At 32.3% G+C, this 17,735-nt stretch overlaps 2 protein-coding genes across 2 annotated transcripts in view; both read right to left on the bottom strand.

Moving 5' to 3' along the window:
* The window catches only part of LOC145328850 (glycine receptor subunit alpha-2-like), a 316,261-nt gene that overhangs the window by 35,502 nt on the left and 263,024 nt on the right, over positions 1-17,735 (bottom strand). The gene's annotated exons all lie outside the window — the stretch shown is intronic.
* On the bottom strand, positions 16-6,569 carry LOC145328349 (uncharacterized). The gene is made up of 9 exons (XM_080171978.1): positions 6,492-6,569; positions 5,309-5,370; positions 4,630-4,956; positions 3,529-4,378; positions 2,868-2,983; positions 2,435-2,603; positions 1,403-1,967; positions 1,028-1,183; positions 16-607 (listed from the first exon to the last, which is right to left on the bottom strand). The coding sequence occupies exons 4-9, from the start codon at positions 3,554-3,556 to the stop codon at positions 16-18; spliced, it is 1,626 nt and encodes a 541-aa protein (XP_080028104.1). The 5' UTR covers positions 3,557-4,378; positions 4,630-4,956; positions 5,309-5,370; positions 6,492-6,569.

Below are 17,735 nucleotides of genomic sequence, written 5' to 3'. Positions count from 1 at the left end.
GCGTCATTTCTTTAGTCAAATGCAGTACATCCCTGTAATTCTCTCCATTTGAACTAAGTCTTCTTCTTCCAACTCTGGATAACTATTACGTCCTTTCTTCAGGTACGTCATCACTTTCTTTACATAGCCCAGGTGCAACGCGTGCATCGGATCACTGGGGGTATCTTGTATTAAATCCAAGCTCGGGTCAAGCTCAGAAAAACTGGTTTTCATGTTCTGATTATTTTCCTCTAACTTGCGGAATTTCTCGTCAGACCTCGGCGTACCCATATTTTGACTGTCACTGGGGTAAAATACATTCATTGATTCGAACAATACCAAGTTCTTTTGACGGAGATAAGTCTGTGAAAAAGCCATCCCTGGAAGGTCACAGTGTGGGCATCCATTTTTTGATCCATGGCCAAGAATGCCGAATACATCGGCTCTCGCAACGGCATCGTGGATGATGGTTCTACATTGAAAGGTATGTCCAGGTAATCCTTCTTGAATTAGTTTGTTGATGAATCGGGTAACATTATCCAGAAAGTTGTAACTGTAGGGACGCCTCCTCGTCTTCTCAAATATGCTGACTGGCAATATAACACTGAAATCCTTGTTGAAGAATAACCTGAAATAATAAAGAAGAATTAATAATAATAGCATTTAATAACTTAGAATTAAAATTGTAGTTACTGATTTATAAAACGTAAAGGCTGGTAAAATTTTACCGTAAAAGTGGTAAAAACTAGGTTTACTTATGGTATTAATTAAGTCCTGGTATACAGTAAGACAGATTTTTATATATGTATGCAATAGAAAAAAGTATCAATTGTAAACTTAGTTTTCTTTTTTATTTCTTTATTGAATGGTTTCCTAAACTTTGGCTTTAAAAATCTGGGCTGTCAATTGATGTAAAACAAATATTTCGATATCCTTTGAAATATAGGGTGCCATTCCTAAAAAATATTTTTTCGAGGGTCATGCTGTATATGAAAAGAACTTTATCCCAACCCAACCCTTTCAAATCCACAATATATTAATTACTTACCTAATCCAGACAGTATAATAGGAGATATGAGATCCCTGAGCTGCTTTCACTCCGTCGCCCGAGATGTCAAAAGTTATATGATCATCAACGGCCTGTTGTCCATTCAACCGTTTAAAGTCTGTGATGGCGTCTTGGAGGATCTCATAGGTAGGGAATCTGGAAAAAGAAATATATTTTTAACTAATAATAGCTTATAATATTGTTCTCAAGTTGTCGCAGGAAGCAATATACCAAAGAATGATCAAACTGATAATTAGAACACTTGAAAGTTTGTTGTTAAAAAAGGAGAAAAATCGACATGTTTAAAATGGACGTACGGAAATTCTGGTAATGATTATAGAAATGCTACGCTTTCTAAATCGTATATAAACATACCTGCACTCAATCAGTGAACCAGGAGCATTTGTAGGATTATATTTGTTTTCTTTGATTTCAACTTTGTATTTGGGTTTGAATAATGTATTATATGACGGAAATTTGAAAATACACGAGCGTTTCAGAATTGCCAGGATGATTCTAACTTTGTTGTGAGAGATGGGGTTGTCTAGAACACAAACGCTTCTGAAATCATTAACAATTTCTTTCTCAAGTTCTGTAAGATGTTTGAAGGGATCCCCGTCATGATCGCCATCAGGTTCGCCATCAGGTTCGCCATCAGGTTCGTCATCAGGGTCATCGTCATCATCTGGGTCAAAATCATCTTCAGGTATATCAAACAATTCGACGTGTTCCCAGTCCTCGGCATCTTGAATGCTGTCATTGTCTGCATCATTATTATCGTTGGTATTATTGTTGTTAATATTGTCTACAACAATATTAATGTAGTTTGTTTCTTCAGGATTGTTATTTAATCGCTCCAAAACTTGGTTTGCGTAGCATTGATAACATATACTTTCGGTTTCCTTTGTGAAGTTGGTATTGCAGCCTGTACAAACTTTACCTAAAAAAATACGATGTTAAACATGGTGTTTTATAGTTATAAACCTTCCCGGGACCTATGTGAAGGTACCCTGTAAAGGAGAACCCAATCGGTTCAGCGGTTAGCAAGATCCTTTTGAACAGACACACAGACATCCTGTTACTTTAGTATAAGGATAATGCCGTAAAGAAAAACTAGTCAAATTAGAAAGTTAAAAAATTAAAAATTCCAGAAAAAGTAGATAAATGTAGAGAGTGGGTGAAGGTGGGTTAGGTTAAGGGATCCCATGTAGAATATACACCCCTGGAACAAGGATATCTTGAGACAAACTTAACTAACGTTTGATCAAACCAATTGTTTGAAATTTAGATTGAAAGGAAAATAAAAAACAAAAATTGGGAGACAATGTTTGTGGGAATTTGGACAAACAAACAACAAACAGACAGACCGACATCGTTCTACTTTATATTACAGATATTGTAGGTTACCTTTTGACGATGCAGTTTCGTTCTCATATTCCACATCCATCAAATCCTCCTGCTGTTCTTCTTCTAGTAATGGCTGACTGTCTTCACTTTGTGGAGGTTTCTTGCGCCATTTTCTGGTTCTCGTTGCAGTACAGAAGAGTTTTCTTATGGACCTCAGTTTATGCTGCAACTGGAAAAAGATTACATAATTAGTGAATTACTTATTTAAAATAATATAGGGGAGTTGTTATGGATCGTTATTTGGGCAAGCTACACGTGTCAATTGATTACAGTACATATGACTATACTGGTGTAAGAGCAAGCATGTTTATAGTGCGCTGACTGCAAGTGAAAAATAGAAATTAAAGTCGAGCATAGATTATACTTTAAGTACAGTAATGAAAAGTAAGGTCTCATCTTAAATATGTAGAAATAATTAGTTGTAAAAAGTCACCTGTACATTTTTCCTCTTATCTCCACTTCTTATACGCTTCAGTAGAGCTTTAGAGAGTGTACCAATCAAATTGTCTCCCATTGCAATAACGTCTAACAGGGGTGTATAGGTAACTCCTGAAATAAGAAGTATATGTTATAATCAGGGATGTATATTCTGCATGGGATCCCCTGCTCAGGGGGGGGGGGGGGTGGAAATAAAAAATAAGTGGTTGGAGGAAAAAAAAATGTAAAAATTAAGAAAACTTAAAACATTTTTTCCATTTCCCCCCCCCCCCCCCCTCCTTGGTGAAAAAAAAATAAAGAAATGTGTGGTAGGAGGGATAAAATAAATGAAGTATAGAGTTCTTTAAATATTTTTCTATTTCCCCCCCTACTTTTTCAGAAAAATCTAGGGGGGGAAAAAAAATAAAAAAATTTGTAGCAGGGGAAAAAAAATAAATCTTGTGCAGAATATACACCCCTGGTTATAATAATAAGGTTATTACTTGTTTACATATAACGAAAGAAGGAGAAAGTAAAAAAGGGGGGGGGGGGGGGAGTGACACTTTTTGAAACCAAAATTAAATGTCAAAGGAACTCACAAAATAAAGAGTTAGAGTTACAAACAAGAAAATACCCTTATTTATTCTTTGATTGTGTATAAAATTAATTAAACTTACCTATCAAAATTGTGATCCAATTATACATACGTCATCCAGCGTTGGTCTGACATTTTTTTACTTTGAAAAAAATAACTATATACAATATATACATAAAATTTTGTTTGTTCCAGTCCTGACCTGGATAATACCTATATAAATTTCCTGCCTTCCCTGAAAAGCCGACGAACGCATATATAATCGAGCCCCACTGGTCGTGACTTTTGCAGAATTCTGCAGTTGCATGGAGTTTTATTATAACAACAATGTTGAACCCAGAAAATTTGTTAATTTGCTATAAAATAAATAATAATAAATAATAAAAAACAACATAACAAAAATATCAAAAAACAAAAACAAAAAATAAAACATATCAATTAAGATCTCCTAGAGAGCTATAGCCAGAAGCTTAAAAAACTGTACACGTGCATACGTAATCGTCGGCTTTAGGGGTAAATAATGTTTATTAATGTTTATATGCAGGAAATTATATATCTGCACGACCAGTGGGGCTCGATCACTGTCACCATGGGTACTTAATTATAAAATATATGGGCGCTGCAATCAAAGAGAGGTTAACGTAAATGTTCTGAAAGAACAAATTGATGTTATCCTCTTAGGAAATACCCCCCCCCCCTAGAAAAACGGCCCCTGGCCTCTACCTAGCCGTATAACTTAACCTAGCCTAACCTAACCCAGCAATTTAGTTTGGGGGGGGGGGGGGATGGGGAGTTAAATAATACAAACAAAATTTTCTAAGAGGATAACGCCACAAATTACAATTAAAATTCGCTTTCAGCATGGATATCCGGAGGCTGGATGAAATCGCCGGCGGCGAGCTCGGCTTCTCCTAGCTTCTCCTTTCTCTTCCCTGAAAGGAAAGAACATTGAATTAAAAATGAGAAAACTAAAGCGTTTTTTAATGAAGAAACTCAAAGAATTCTGAAACATTTTTTGGTTAAAAACAATTTTTTCCCCTGCTACAAAAGACAACTAGCCATGAACAAGAGCATGTGATTTGAAGCAACTTCCATCATTGATCCACTTATTTCTTTTTTCCCCCTCCCCTCCCCCCCCCCCGGAGCAGAATATACACCCCTGCAATAATTTCGTAGTTTTTACCTTGTTACTCTGGGTTTTATTTAGAAAAAAGGGCTGACGTTGGTGAGGAAAGGTGCACAGTCGGCTTCATGGTCAATGACACGTCTCTCGGTATCATCCAGGCGGGGTCTCTCGTTCTCGTAGAGATTCTCGGGCATAGGTTCAATCTTCTTTAAGTGTGTCTCTACCCAACCGTGATGGTATAAGAGTTTTACTATTTCAACAGCGTCATCAATGCCACATGATTCTTCTTGAACTCGAATATTTAGCTTGGAGAAGAGTCTCAACATCCTAACCATGAGGGCGTCCCATCTGTCATGCAGCTCGTGGTATTGGTATGGATCCATCCTAATTTGAGGAATGATTATTTTGTTTGTCTTGTTTATTTTTGGGAGGGGTGTGATTAATGTTTTTTAACTTTCCGGTATTTTATTTGTCCTTAAACAAGGGGGGGGGGGGGAGAAGGCCTGGAGCTCCGGAACCTGGAGGCCTATCCAAAAAATATTAAAACTTGGGAAAATTCATCATATAAGAATGATTTTATCCCTAATAACCTATACTCTCAGTCCAAAGATAAAGCCTATACTCCCTGTTTACGCAAATGTGTCAAAACTTCCCCCCCCCCCCCCCTATTTATTTAGAACAAATTTTGTAGCAGGAGAAAAAAAATAAATCTTATACAGCTAATATACACCCATACCTGTTATTATGATGTACGCGTACCCAGGTGATTAACTTGAATAGCCTGTTATTCAGAACTATCTGAAAAGGTAGAATATTTAAGAAATAAAAAATTACAAAATAAAAATAGCTCGTATTCATTCGAATCCGGTGGATAGGAACAGGTGTTCTCATTCATACGCCAAAAAACTAGGTAACTAGCATATCGTATTATATGCATGGTTTTCTACGAATATAAAAATCTAAAAGCATAAGATTAAAAACAGTTATTTTTAGCCAGTGCCTCCGGCACCTCTGGGCCAAAAAAGTAGTTTCATTCTTATAATTGTACTCCTATATTTGCGACAATCCGTTTATACTACGGTGCAAGACATATATTTATTAATTTTACATTTAAAAAAGTCCTGTATATTACGTAAGCTAAAAAGAGTCCCAAAAATGGGAGAAAAAACGAATACGAAGAATATTTTAGAAAGAATTTTCAATAATTAATGATAAAATTTGAATTATAAAACAGAATGATACATATTAACGTCTTAATTCACTGTAATTTCACTAAAAATGATTACTAAAATACAAAAATGCACCGTAGTCATATAGTCCAGTTGAATTATTGCGCCGATGGAAAGTTACGGTTGCCAACATACAGATTGAATAGGTGGCAAAACACTTTGCAAGACAGTTATATTTTTAATCGTAAAATTGCAACGAATAATAACATTTCATGAATTATATAAGTTATGCAGTTTTAATTAATTAACCGGTAAAATATTAAAATGATATTATATACATAAGGTGTTTTTTAAAGTTTGGCAACTTTGTCCAGCACGTTGATTTTATCATCTGAAAACAGGGTTACGAAAGTTAAATAAATGTAAATTTTTTTTAATGTGAATGTAATATATTTTTGGCAATGACTTAAATGAAATATCATCGATAAAATATAAAAAAATATATTGCAATGGATATAAAAGAAATATTTTTCAATATAAAGTTGTATACCTGTACAGAGCATGTGCATGAATGCCGCTATACCGATTGAAAACTATTGTAAACAATGAGTGTTATAGTTCAAGTCTCTTAGAGAAAATACGTGTTATATCCAAGTATGATTGACAGGAGATGGTCCATGTCACAAGATTTATATGAATGTCAGTTAAGAACTCCTAGAGAGCTATATATTCAGAAGTTTAAAAAAGTACCTTGCTATACTGGCATGATACTTGATGTTATGTCTACCAGTCTTGGCTGTTAGTGTTGATATATGGACCCTGCAATCAAAGAGATGATAGTCAGATGTTTAAAAAAGTACGTGTCCACCTTCAGTCTTGGCTGTTAGTATATGGACCCTGCAATCAAAGAGTGGTTTGCGTAAAAGTAAGTGTTTAAATAATTTTAATATAAAAACATTAATAATATAGGACCTTGAGCGTACGGTTTTAGGCTGCCTTCGATTAACGGTTTAAGTTTTACTAGCGGCTATGCCCCTTAGAAGCCTCTAGGGGCACTTAAAGTAGGAAGAGAAAAGTCGAGGCCTCATCCTATTTTTAATTTGAGTTTCAGCTATAGATTAAAATAAATAAAAAGCTTCGTTGTAAAAGAGAACAATATTAATATATATAATAGGATAATTGTTTTAAGCCTTTTTTAAACCTTTTTGATTTGATCTAAGAAACACTTTTTATCCTATTCTTAATATTAAATAATCCGGGTTTAATATATATGAATGTAAGAAATATTAATAAATTATATTTAAATTGAATATTGTTTTTCAGGTTCAGCAACACTGATTCATCAGAAATAACTATTTGGGCGCTGCAATTAAAGAAGGGCTCACTTAGTAGTAAGTTTTAAATAATGTAATAAAAAAATCAATATAATTTAGGACCTTACGCATGGTTTTAAGCTACTTCGATAAACTGTTTGTTTTATAATTTTTTAAACCTTTTTGATATATGATATAAGAACGACTTTTTATCCTATTCTTAATATTTAAAGTATTCTACTATTAATATATATAAATAATAATAGAAATATTAACAAATTATATTTCAATTAATATTGTTTTTCAGACTTAACCAGGAATCAGATTCGTGAGAAAATATATGGGCGCTGCAATTAGTGAATGGTTTACATAGAAGTAAGTGTTAAAATAATTTTAATAAGAACATGGATATCTTAGGCCATGTTATTAAGACTATCCTTTAACGAAACCTTTTTAATTCAACCTTGCTACGAAGCCTTGTGTGATACCGGTAGAGTGTTTGAGTTCTTAGGGAACCACACTAATTACATAATATTATCTTGAGTTAGACAGGTTTTATAAGCTGTAAACAGACTAATACAATTAGCTATATGTCATTATCTTTAAATTATTTATTATAATTTATATAATAGCACCTTTGAAATAAGCTCATATTATATCCAACCTATATTCGCCCTTTAAGGTTTATGATTGTTTTAAGCGTAACGAAGTTTTATACCCTTAATAGAAAGATATTATAAGATGTGTTTTATGTAAAATAATATTAAAAATATATATAAATTATATTTCAATTAATATTCTTTTTCAGGTTTAGCTTCGCACACAGCTGGGTGTATTCTCTGATTATAAGCTGACCGCAATTCGACCGTGGAACATTTCTTAAGCACCAACATGAAGCTGTTGCCATCAGAAATTCATCCGTTAAAAGTAAGTGTTTAATTATTTGTAATAAAAGATAGTTGGAATAATCCTACACGCAACTACGGCAACACCTCGGCCCCAAAAGGTAGTTTCCATGTATACAAGCATAACAAATATGAAGTTAATATACACAGACACACATCGAACTACCTTTATGAAACTGTATACTAAATTATATTAACAATTAAGCTATTATTAAATTTATTAGATAGATATTAAACTGGTTAGACAAAAGTTAATACATAAAAATAATGTACTAGATAGGTAGCTATTTAAAATTAGATTTTACTACTTTATATTATTGAAACAGTACATTCAGGATATTATTAAAATCTAAACAGCATTACATTCATCCTCGTGCATGTTTACTTCGTGAAGAACAGCTGCCAGTTCGGCAGCCTGGGCAGCGGCGGGCAGCAGAGGGGAAGGACGGCAGCGATTAAGATGTGTAGTAATCCATCCATGTTGATATAACCTCTTACAAACCTCCCTCTGGATCTCGACATTGTCAGTTCTGGCTCTAATCTCTAGACTCTCTCTTAGTACTAACATACGACTATTTAATTCATACCATAACTCCAAATTCCCGTTATAAGACATTCTTAGTTTCTCTCAGTCTGGTTATGTATTGATAACTGAATTAAACTTTCTCTAATAAGCAGGCACATACACAAGCTGTATCTACTTTCTCCATGAAATTTTCCCAAAACCGTTAACTTTCCTTTTTGTAAGGCCTTTTTGATTTGTTAATCCTTTAATTGCTTAATTTAAAAATGAATATTCTTTTTCAGGATTTTGGAGTTGAACCAGTTTTGAAGTACGTGGAGCTTTGCAGTTCCATGGAGAACAACGAGAGTTCCATCTCAACATGTAACAGTCACAGATTATACAAAAAATTTCATTATATTTATTATAACGACAATGTTGAACCGAGAAAATATGTTAAAATATGTTAGTCAGTTAAAATTAACAAATAATTTACAGAACGATACTAATAAGTTTTATTATGACGATCAATGTTGAACAGAGAATATTCTGTTAGTCAGTTAAAATTAACTTAAATAAAGCGTATTGATTACAATCAGTGTTTATTATGACGACAATGTTGACACCTAACATTCCACAGCTAAAATTCTAAAAAATATTGACTTTAACATATAAAGCGTATTGATTACAATCCGCCCAATCGGTGTTTATTAATTAAGTTCTACTCGAGAGCTCCAAACATTCCACAAGCTAAAATTCTAAAAAATGTTATTTACAGAAACGATACTAGTAAGTTTTGTAGTTTCAGTATTGACCTGGATAATATCTATATGACCTGTTATGTTATAATATGAAATAAATTCTAAATAAAATCATTATCATCATTATATTTTATTTGCGATTTTTATCATTAAGTAGAAGGATGTTTGTTTGGAAAAATCTGGACTTAGCCTAAAAATTTACCTAAAAATATTGACAAGAATTTAATTAACAAGTAAGAATGGAAAAACCTACCTTAAATACTGGAGATCTTGAGGCAAGTATAAACTTGTGCACTTTTAATTTGGATGTACTAGTTTCTATCAAACAATCAGTAAACTCTGGATCCTCAAAACAATTCTCCAGGTCACCAGAGAGACAGGATACTGCACTTTCAGGTCCAGGTTTTATAACTTCCAGCCAAATAGTCAGAGTACCTCCAGGTAGGAGACTTGCCTGATTGTTCTTCAGTACATTAATCTCCATAAAAGCAGCATTACAATTTACCTCTCCAGGTGGCACTGTTATCAATCGACATTTAGGCATCAGTAGTAGACTGTTGTTATCTTGGATGCCAATCTTTTGTAGTTTCAGTATTGACCTGGATAATATCTATATGACCTGTTATGTTATAATATGAAATAAATTCTAAATAAAATCATTATCATCATATTTTATTAATTTCATATTCGATATAACGAAAGCAAATAGTGCTGAGTAAAAGGATGCTTTGTTTGGAAAGTATTAGGTCTGAATATTTCCTCATTATATTTTATTTGCGATGTTTATCATTAAGTAGAAGGATGTTTGTTTGGAAAAATCTGGACTTAGCCAAAAAATTTACCTTGTCAATTTTTACCAAAAAGTTGGTCAAATTTTACCAAGTTTTTTTTTTTGGCAGAGTCCAAAAATCTGGACTTAGCCTAAAAATTTACCTTGTCAATTTTTACCAAAAAGTTGGTCAAATTTTACCAAGTTTTTTTTTTTGGCAAAGTCCAAAAATTTGGACTTAGCCTAAAAATTTACCTTGTCAATTTTTACCAAAAAGTTGGTCAAATTTTACCAAGTTTTTTTTTTTGGCAAAGTCAAAAAATTTGGACTTAGCCTAAAAATTTACCTTGTCAATTTTTACCAAAAAGTTGGTCAAATTTTACCAAGTTTTTTTTTTTGGCAAAGTCCAAAAATTTGGACTTAGCCTAAAAATTTACCTTGTCAATTTTTACCAAAAAGTTGGTCAAATTTTACCAAGTTCATTTTTTTTGGCAAAGTCCAAAAATCTGGACTTAGCCTAAAAAAATACCTTGTCAAATTTTACCAACTTTTTGGTAAAAATTGACCAAATTGTGTTTTTTTGTCTAAGTCCGAAAATTCGGACTTAACCTGAAAAATAGAGTTGTAAAATTGACCACATTTTTGGTAAAACTTCCAAAAGTGGTAAAATTGAAAAAAAAAAAAAAAATTTAAATTTAGGCTTCATTGTATAAAAGTCATTATTTTAAAGTACTACAACTGATTATGAAGAGCTGTTTTTTATTTAAAACACAAAAAACGGGTTTTTTTGTTTCGTCAAATTTTACAAAAAAAATGGTAAAATTTGACTAATTTTTTGGCTAAAATTTTTGCTGGTAAAATTTACCACGAAACTGGTATATTATACCAGGTTGACCAGCTTTACCACTTTTCTGGTAAAACGAGTTTTTTTTCTGGTATTTCGTAGAACCTGGGTAAACATCATCCTGTATCCTGTATTTCGACAAATTTACTTACAATTTTGCTTCAACTCTTATACATTTACATTCTGATTATTCAGTCCTGACACTATACAAGTGTTAATGTCCGTTTGCCCTCCGTTCCAGAGCTTCGCTTTTATCGATGTTGTCATCCTTGTTTCATTTGCAAATTGAATAAATGTTTGAGGGAGATAATTTAAATTTCGTCTTGGTTACCGCAAAATAATGCGGCACTGCTATGACTGTAATAAAAAAAAACTCCAATGCTGATTGATTAACACTTTTTTTTATATATGATTATATCTTATAAAATCAAATACGAACGTTATTACATTAAAAATCTGTTATAAATTACATTAAATTAATATTATTTTTTTTTTACCACTGGGAGTTAATAATGTGAATGTTGTAAACATTTTAGCAGACAGATCTAAATTTCAAATTTAGAAAGGTGAAATTTTCAGGGATATAAAAAATAAGTGCAGAATTTTTATCATTTAAAAAGATAATCTAATTAATTGTCAATAATCGTATTTCAATATAATATATTTTTGATAGGCAATATATTAACCCTAAAAATTGAAAGTCGTCGTAGTGCTTTTAAGAATAAGGTTTTTAATTTTTTTTTTTAAATTGAATATCTCTGAAGAAGGGGAAAGAAGGATTTAACCGTAAATGAAAACATGAAATATAGGCCTTAATTATGTCGCCACACTTTGCGGATTCTTGCGGAAAGGTGTGGATAGTATAATACGCCTCTGCCTTTAGGTGTATACTTGTTTTCATTCGAATCCGGTTGATTATTACCGGTTCTAATTCATACGAAAAAAACTCTGTCTAGCATCGTACAATATCCAGTTTTCTACAAATATAAAAATGTACATAAGATTAAAACCAGTTTTAATCTTATCATTGTACATTTCATATCCGCGGAAAGCTGTTTATAATACGATGCAAGAAATAACTATTCCTATAACTAACTATTAATCATAGGTATTTAACTAAAGGATACTTTGTATAGGCGATAATAATGGATATAGTAGAATATACGTGAATATTATGACAGGGGGAAACTCATTTATTGGTTAGTTTGTTCATTCAGTAGGAGGGAGGGGAGCCCGCTGCACGTTTTACTTTATTAGAGAACATGTAAGATCCAAATAATAATATATCCAACGCGGCAATATGAATTAAATAAATGTTAAAGCATAGGGGACCTTGATAAAGTAACACTAAACAGTCTTTGGGTGAAAGTCCTAAGTGTATGTAGTAATGAGTTGCGTCTGTTAATTGGCCAAGGCATTTCAATCACAATCAGTTTGGTTCAAACTTAATACTATTCTATTTTTGATGGAAATCTTTAATTCTACTTTGTCCACCAATTAAAGTAAAATAATAGAGGTGACATGTTCTATATTTAACTCTGTAACAGTGGGGATCCTATCCCGATTTTGTATTGAGTTTTTAAAATCAGCTAAGTCCTTACAAAAGAAAAGAAAGCAATTTGCTATCAGCTTAAAGGGTCTTCATCACTTTAGCCAAGTATATGTCTGGATCATACATTTATACTTATACATTTATTGTCCATCTGTCTCATTTTTCAATATTTATGGATACTGTCATCCTTGTTTAATGATTATACTCTTCTATAGTACATAATTATTATGCATCCAAATAGTAAATTAACACTATTTGCATAAAATACTTTCATACTTAAAATATATAAAAAAAAAATTTGATTATAATCACTAGTATAGGGTACCTTTCATGAATTAATCCTATTTATTTATGTTATCACGTTTAACAGTTATAAATCTATCTCAACCATAACATTTATAAATTAGTAACTACTATTGCTTCATAACGAAATATAGGAAAAAATAAAGGAAAAAATCTTCATTATCAATCGCATCTCTTTAGTGAAGTGAATCAAGCAATTATAGCTTGTTCAGTTTCTTGTGGCTCAACCCCTAGTATCTAGTGGCTTTACGATAAGATGGGGGAGTGAGGGAGCCAAAAAATAGCCTTTAACCATCCAAAAAGACATAAAAAAATACGAAGATAAAAAATACTTGTACTAAAAGTACCCTTAATTGAAAGCACGAGACACAGCTTGCACAAAGCTATCTGATTTCATCAAAACACAAAGACAGAAAAACACAAACTATAAAATTGAATGGTCAATTGAAAAACTAGCAAACTCTTACAATCAAAATTCCAAAAAATGCAATCTTTGCTTGACAGAAAGCTTCGAAATAATGAAAGCTTTCAAATCTAACATACAAACTTTAAACACTAGAAATGAAATCTTCAGCAAGTGTCCACACTGAGAAAAGTTCCTTCTTTCAAAGTGCATGACGTGAAACATATTCAAAGCAGTATTTTTTTATATAATATGTATTAATTTGTAAAACTGCAAATGATAAATATGACCTATTTTTGTCTCTTTAAAGATTCCCTTTAAACGCCTCCCCCTTTTTATATAAAGATGCTAATTCTCCCCCAACCCCAAGAGGATACAAGCAGTAAAAAAAACCCGCAGGGGGCACAATTTTTCTAACACTTCTTTCTCATTTAGTCTTTAAAAAGGATTCAAAATGCATGGACATATATATACCTTTTAACTCTTATTTTATACATCTTAATTGGAACTGATGATCTATTTTTATTGAGAAACATATGTATTCCGCCAATAAATAGTTAAAAAATTAAATGTGTTTATATATACATATAATAATTGAAAGATATACATATTGCAACAAAGACAGCGGGTACAAGTGCAATATTGTGGTAACAAATAGTTATTACAAATGATATAACCTGCCAAACAATAGATTTATTACCCTAGATGGGCAGTCAGTCACAAATATCCGTCCAACTTCAAAAGGAATCTCTAGCATACAAACATATGATAATATGATATATGCCAAGGATTATTTTTGGGTGATATAATTTCCCAAAAACTAAAATTTATCCTGAGATAAAAGATGTTTTTTTATACAAAAATGTGTAAATATTAAAATCAATAGACAATAACATGGCCGGATTGTTCCTTAAGTAAATTCTCATTGGTCCATTTACTGAGTTTGGGTCTATATTTATTTCCTTTTACCATATTTACTTGCCAAACCTTGATAAAGGTTATGTCTCAGATTAAGAGGATAATGAATAAAATAAATTGGATAGAACATCAGGAACGACGAGTTCTTATTAGATTGGGGGATAAGATTGTTTTTATATATATTATATCATCATTAAAAACAAGTAGATAGAAAAGAAATATATCCTATTATATAAAGTAGTAAGCGTTTTTTGTCTGTCCTGAAGGATCTCGCTAACCGCTGAACCGATATTGTTCTCCTTTACAGTGAAGCTTCTTATAGGTCCTGGGAAGGTTTAAAAATATTTTAGGGGATGGTGTCTTCACCCCCCTCCCCCCCAAAAATATTTTTTGTACATTTTTAAAACTCAAATTCAAAATGGGATGAGGTCGACTTTTTCCCCTCCTACCTTTAAGTTCCCCTAGAGGCTTCTAGGGGCGTAGCCGCTAGTTTATATATAAAGTTGTAACCATATCTATAATACAAAGTAGAATGATGTCTGTCCGTCTGTCCCTTAAGATCGGATTCTACTCTTCCGGGAATATACCTACTGGTCCTGTGGTAGTTTTATGCTTTTTTATTAGGGGGTGGGACACCCTCAACCTCCCAAAAACAAAAAATACCCTAGCCATTTTTTTTAATTATTTAAAATAGTAATGGAGTGGGGGATCTCCAGGTAATAAAATCTGTAATTATACCTCTTGGGGAAAAGCCCCTAGAGGCTAGGGGCAAACTCAAAGTCAAATACATATGAAAATTGAAAGATGAAGTTGTATCCATATATATTATATCAATTATTAAAGGCAAGTAGATAGAAAAAGGTAATTGCTGATGGAAATATTATTTGTCTCAGTGCCAACTAAACTTCAGATATAATAGGGATCTTAAGGGATAAGACAATGGACAACAAAATAATAAACACGCCAAAAAATTGCCCTTTCTGTAGAGTAAAATCATTGTTGGAAAGATTGGACACTGATTGTTTAAACTAACCTACTAAGATTTAATAAAAGGAACTAAAATTTCAAAGCATAATGTTTCTAAAACTTTGGGTACCAGACTAATTTACAGTCCAGTGCCCCCTTCACTTAATCTATCTATCTATCTGTCCATTCCTCTCTGGATTAATATAGAATTGATCATTTTATAATGGGATTTAGTATTACAAAATTTATCATATTTTTGTGTGCTTATACAATCAATTGCATATATAATTTAGGTTAGATAAATAATTATTGTCAATCCTATTATATAAAGTACCTAGGTTATTTTTGTTTGTATGTTAAGATACTATAAACCCCTGAACCGAATGATTTGCCATATTACATATTACAGGTCCCGCCATAGTTTATTATGTTCGTGCTTTTGAATTTAGAGCCCCTAAATGATGGGGGCGCATTCTCTAGTATATAAAATAGTTAAATGTTTTTCTTTAGAGAGATTAGCAAGTTTTCTTAGCGCTCAAAAGTAACAAAGGTAACAAAAATACATTAATAACTAATTATATAACCAAAAAAAGTGTGTGAGATATCTAATTCTAGTGCTAAAATGAAAACTAGTCTGTTCAGTAAAAAATCCTAAACATAAGTTTATATTAGCATCCTATGCTTAGCTTACTTTTCTAAACTGAATCTAAAATGACTTTTTAAAAGTATTATACAAGAAATTGTAATTAGATCACATTAAAGTATTGCAAAATATGTAAGTTGCAATCTTTGCAGGGGGAATGCATCTTGCAAAATTGTAAAATGTAAAGAAACAAGGATGACAACATTTATAAATGCGAAGCCCTTAAAGCAGAAAAATGGTATTTAATTTGATGCAATACTGATTAAATACAGATTACTGTTTAAGGACATGCACACATTTGTAGGACTTGGTTACAGAGATGATTTGCTTATAATATTATACCATGTTGTCCTAAGAATCTATATTAAAAAATCAACATGTTTAAAATAGACCTACTGTCTTTCTGGTAACAATTATAGAATTGCTACAATTTATAAATCGTACCTAACTGCTAGCCAAGTTTGAAATTGATTGTACGACTCTGACAAGCCTAAATCAACGATAAGAACAATCCTTTAATGGCGCACGGACGGATTTACCCTAATTGTAGCATAGCTTCGCTTTTACAAATCCCATTTGACATATGGTATGAGTTTGTTTCTTCCAGAAGATTACATCTATTGAAAGGAAGTAATGAGATAGAGCCAGGCAAAGCAGGAAAGAGGGAGGGGACATTGGGCTGTTTATTACACTAGTCCCCAAAGTATTATTATAATAACATTTTCTTGTTCGTTTGCTTAACAACCTTGGGGACTTTTATGAATTTTGATTTGTTGGTTAACTTAGTTGAGTGTCCAAACGTTTCATCCACTAATTGTAATCTACAGAATGGGTGATTTTATGTATCATCATTGGGGATGTACATCAATTTATCGGCCATTGTCTTATCCCCTTTGATCCCTGTAGGCAAAGAGTTCACAGAACTAGCACAAATAAATTACCAGGAATCACAGGGGATATGACAATGGGGATAATTAGATGTAAATTCCCAATAATGGTAAACAAAATTTACTTTTTCTGTAGATTTAAAATGATGGAAAAGTTTGAACACTTAATAGTTTGGAACCAACCAATTACAATTCAATAAAAGTACCCAAAGTTTTTGAGCTAACATACAAGTTAACATGGTTATAAATATTTGGATACTAGTTAAATTAACAGTCCAATGTTCCTCCCTTCCCTGTAAATTCCTGAATTTCATTTCTAAAGAATATTTACCAACCTCCTATATTTTGTATTTCCTAATTGATGACTTTTCTTTTATCAAATTCAAATAACATATTTCTACTTACAAAACAAAATTTCCATGAGGGGATGTTTCACGTGGTATTGGATATAAAATTACTTAGATATTGCACCAGATTTTGGCATACACTAATAAAACAATTGTTCCAGCTGGCTCATACAACGATACCCCTACCCCCATCAACATCCATTCCTGCTAATTACTTTACCCCATTTCTTCCTCTTACCTTGGAAAAATATATTGAATAATAGCTGGTGACTTTAATAGCAACCAGGGAAAAGGGAATGTGATTCTGACAAACAAGTCTAAAGAAATATTTCCCCACAAACCCCTTCTCTTTTTTCTCCCCTTCTTACCCACTCCTCATATGTTACGTGAAAAAAAAAGTTTTACTCCAACTTTACTCCAACAAAATATTAAGTTTTGCGGTATTTTCAATTGGAATTAATTGGCTAAATAGCAGCCCCTGAAAAGCAACCTATATTGACGACAAAATTCTCCAATATCCACCTAATTATATATCCATTTATATGCTAAATTATACTGGTACTCAAAGTAAGTTTTATAAACAGGTTCTCTCATTTGTTGGCTTAAAAACTTTGGGGACTTTTAAAAATAATAATTTGTTATTTGAAATTAGAAGTTTCCACATTTTTCAAGTAATAATCTATTTTGTTTTTAGTTCATCATCATTGGGGATGTACAGTTCATCAATCTACCGTTAATTGTCCTATCCCTCAAAATCCCTGTTTTAAACTTGTTCCCATCAAATAATGTGATGTCATTCTTGTTTTGAGGTTCTGCCAAATTTTGTTCCAAATCAAATCTAACTCGGTTAAAGTTTGGAGCAATGGCTCTGATATTAAAAG

This window comes from Acartia tonsa, chromosome 9 (assembly GCF_053477335.1).
Source record: "Acartia tonsa isolate MP-2025a chromosome 9, ASM5347733v1, whole genome shotgun sequence".
Classification (NCBI taxonomy): Eukaryota; Metazoa; Arthropoda; class Copepoda; order Calanoida; family Acartiidae; genus Acartia; species Acartia tonsa.
The sequence above is the reverse complement of the archived record's forward strand: the minus strand, read 5'-3'. Positions and strand labels throughout refer to the sequence as shown.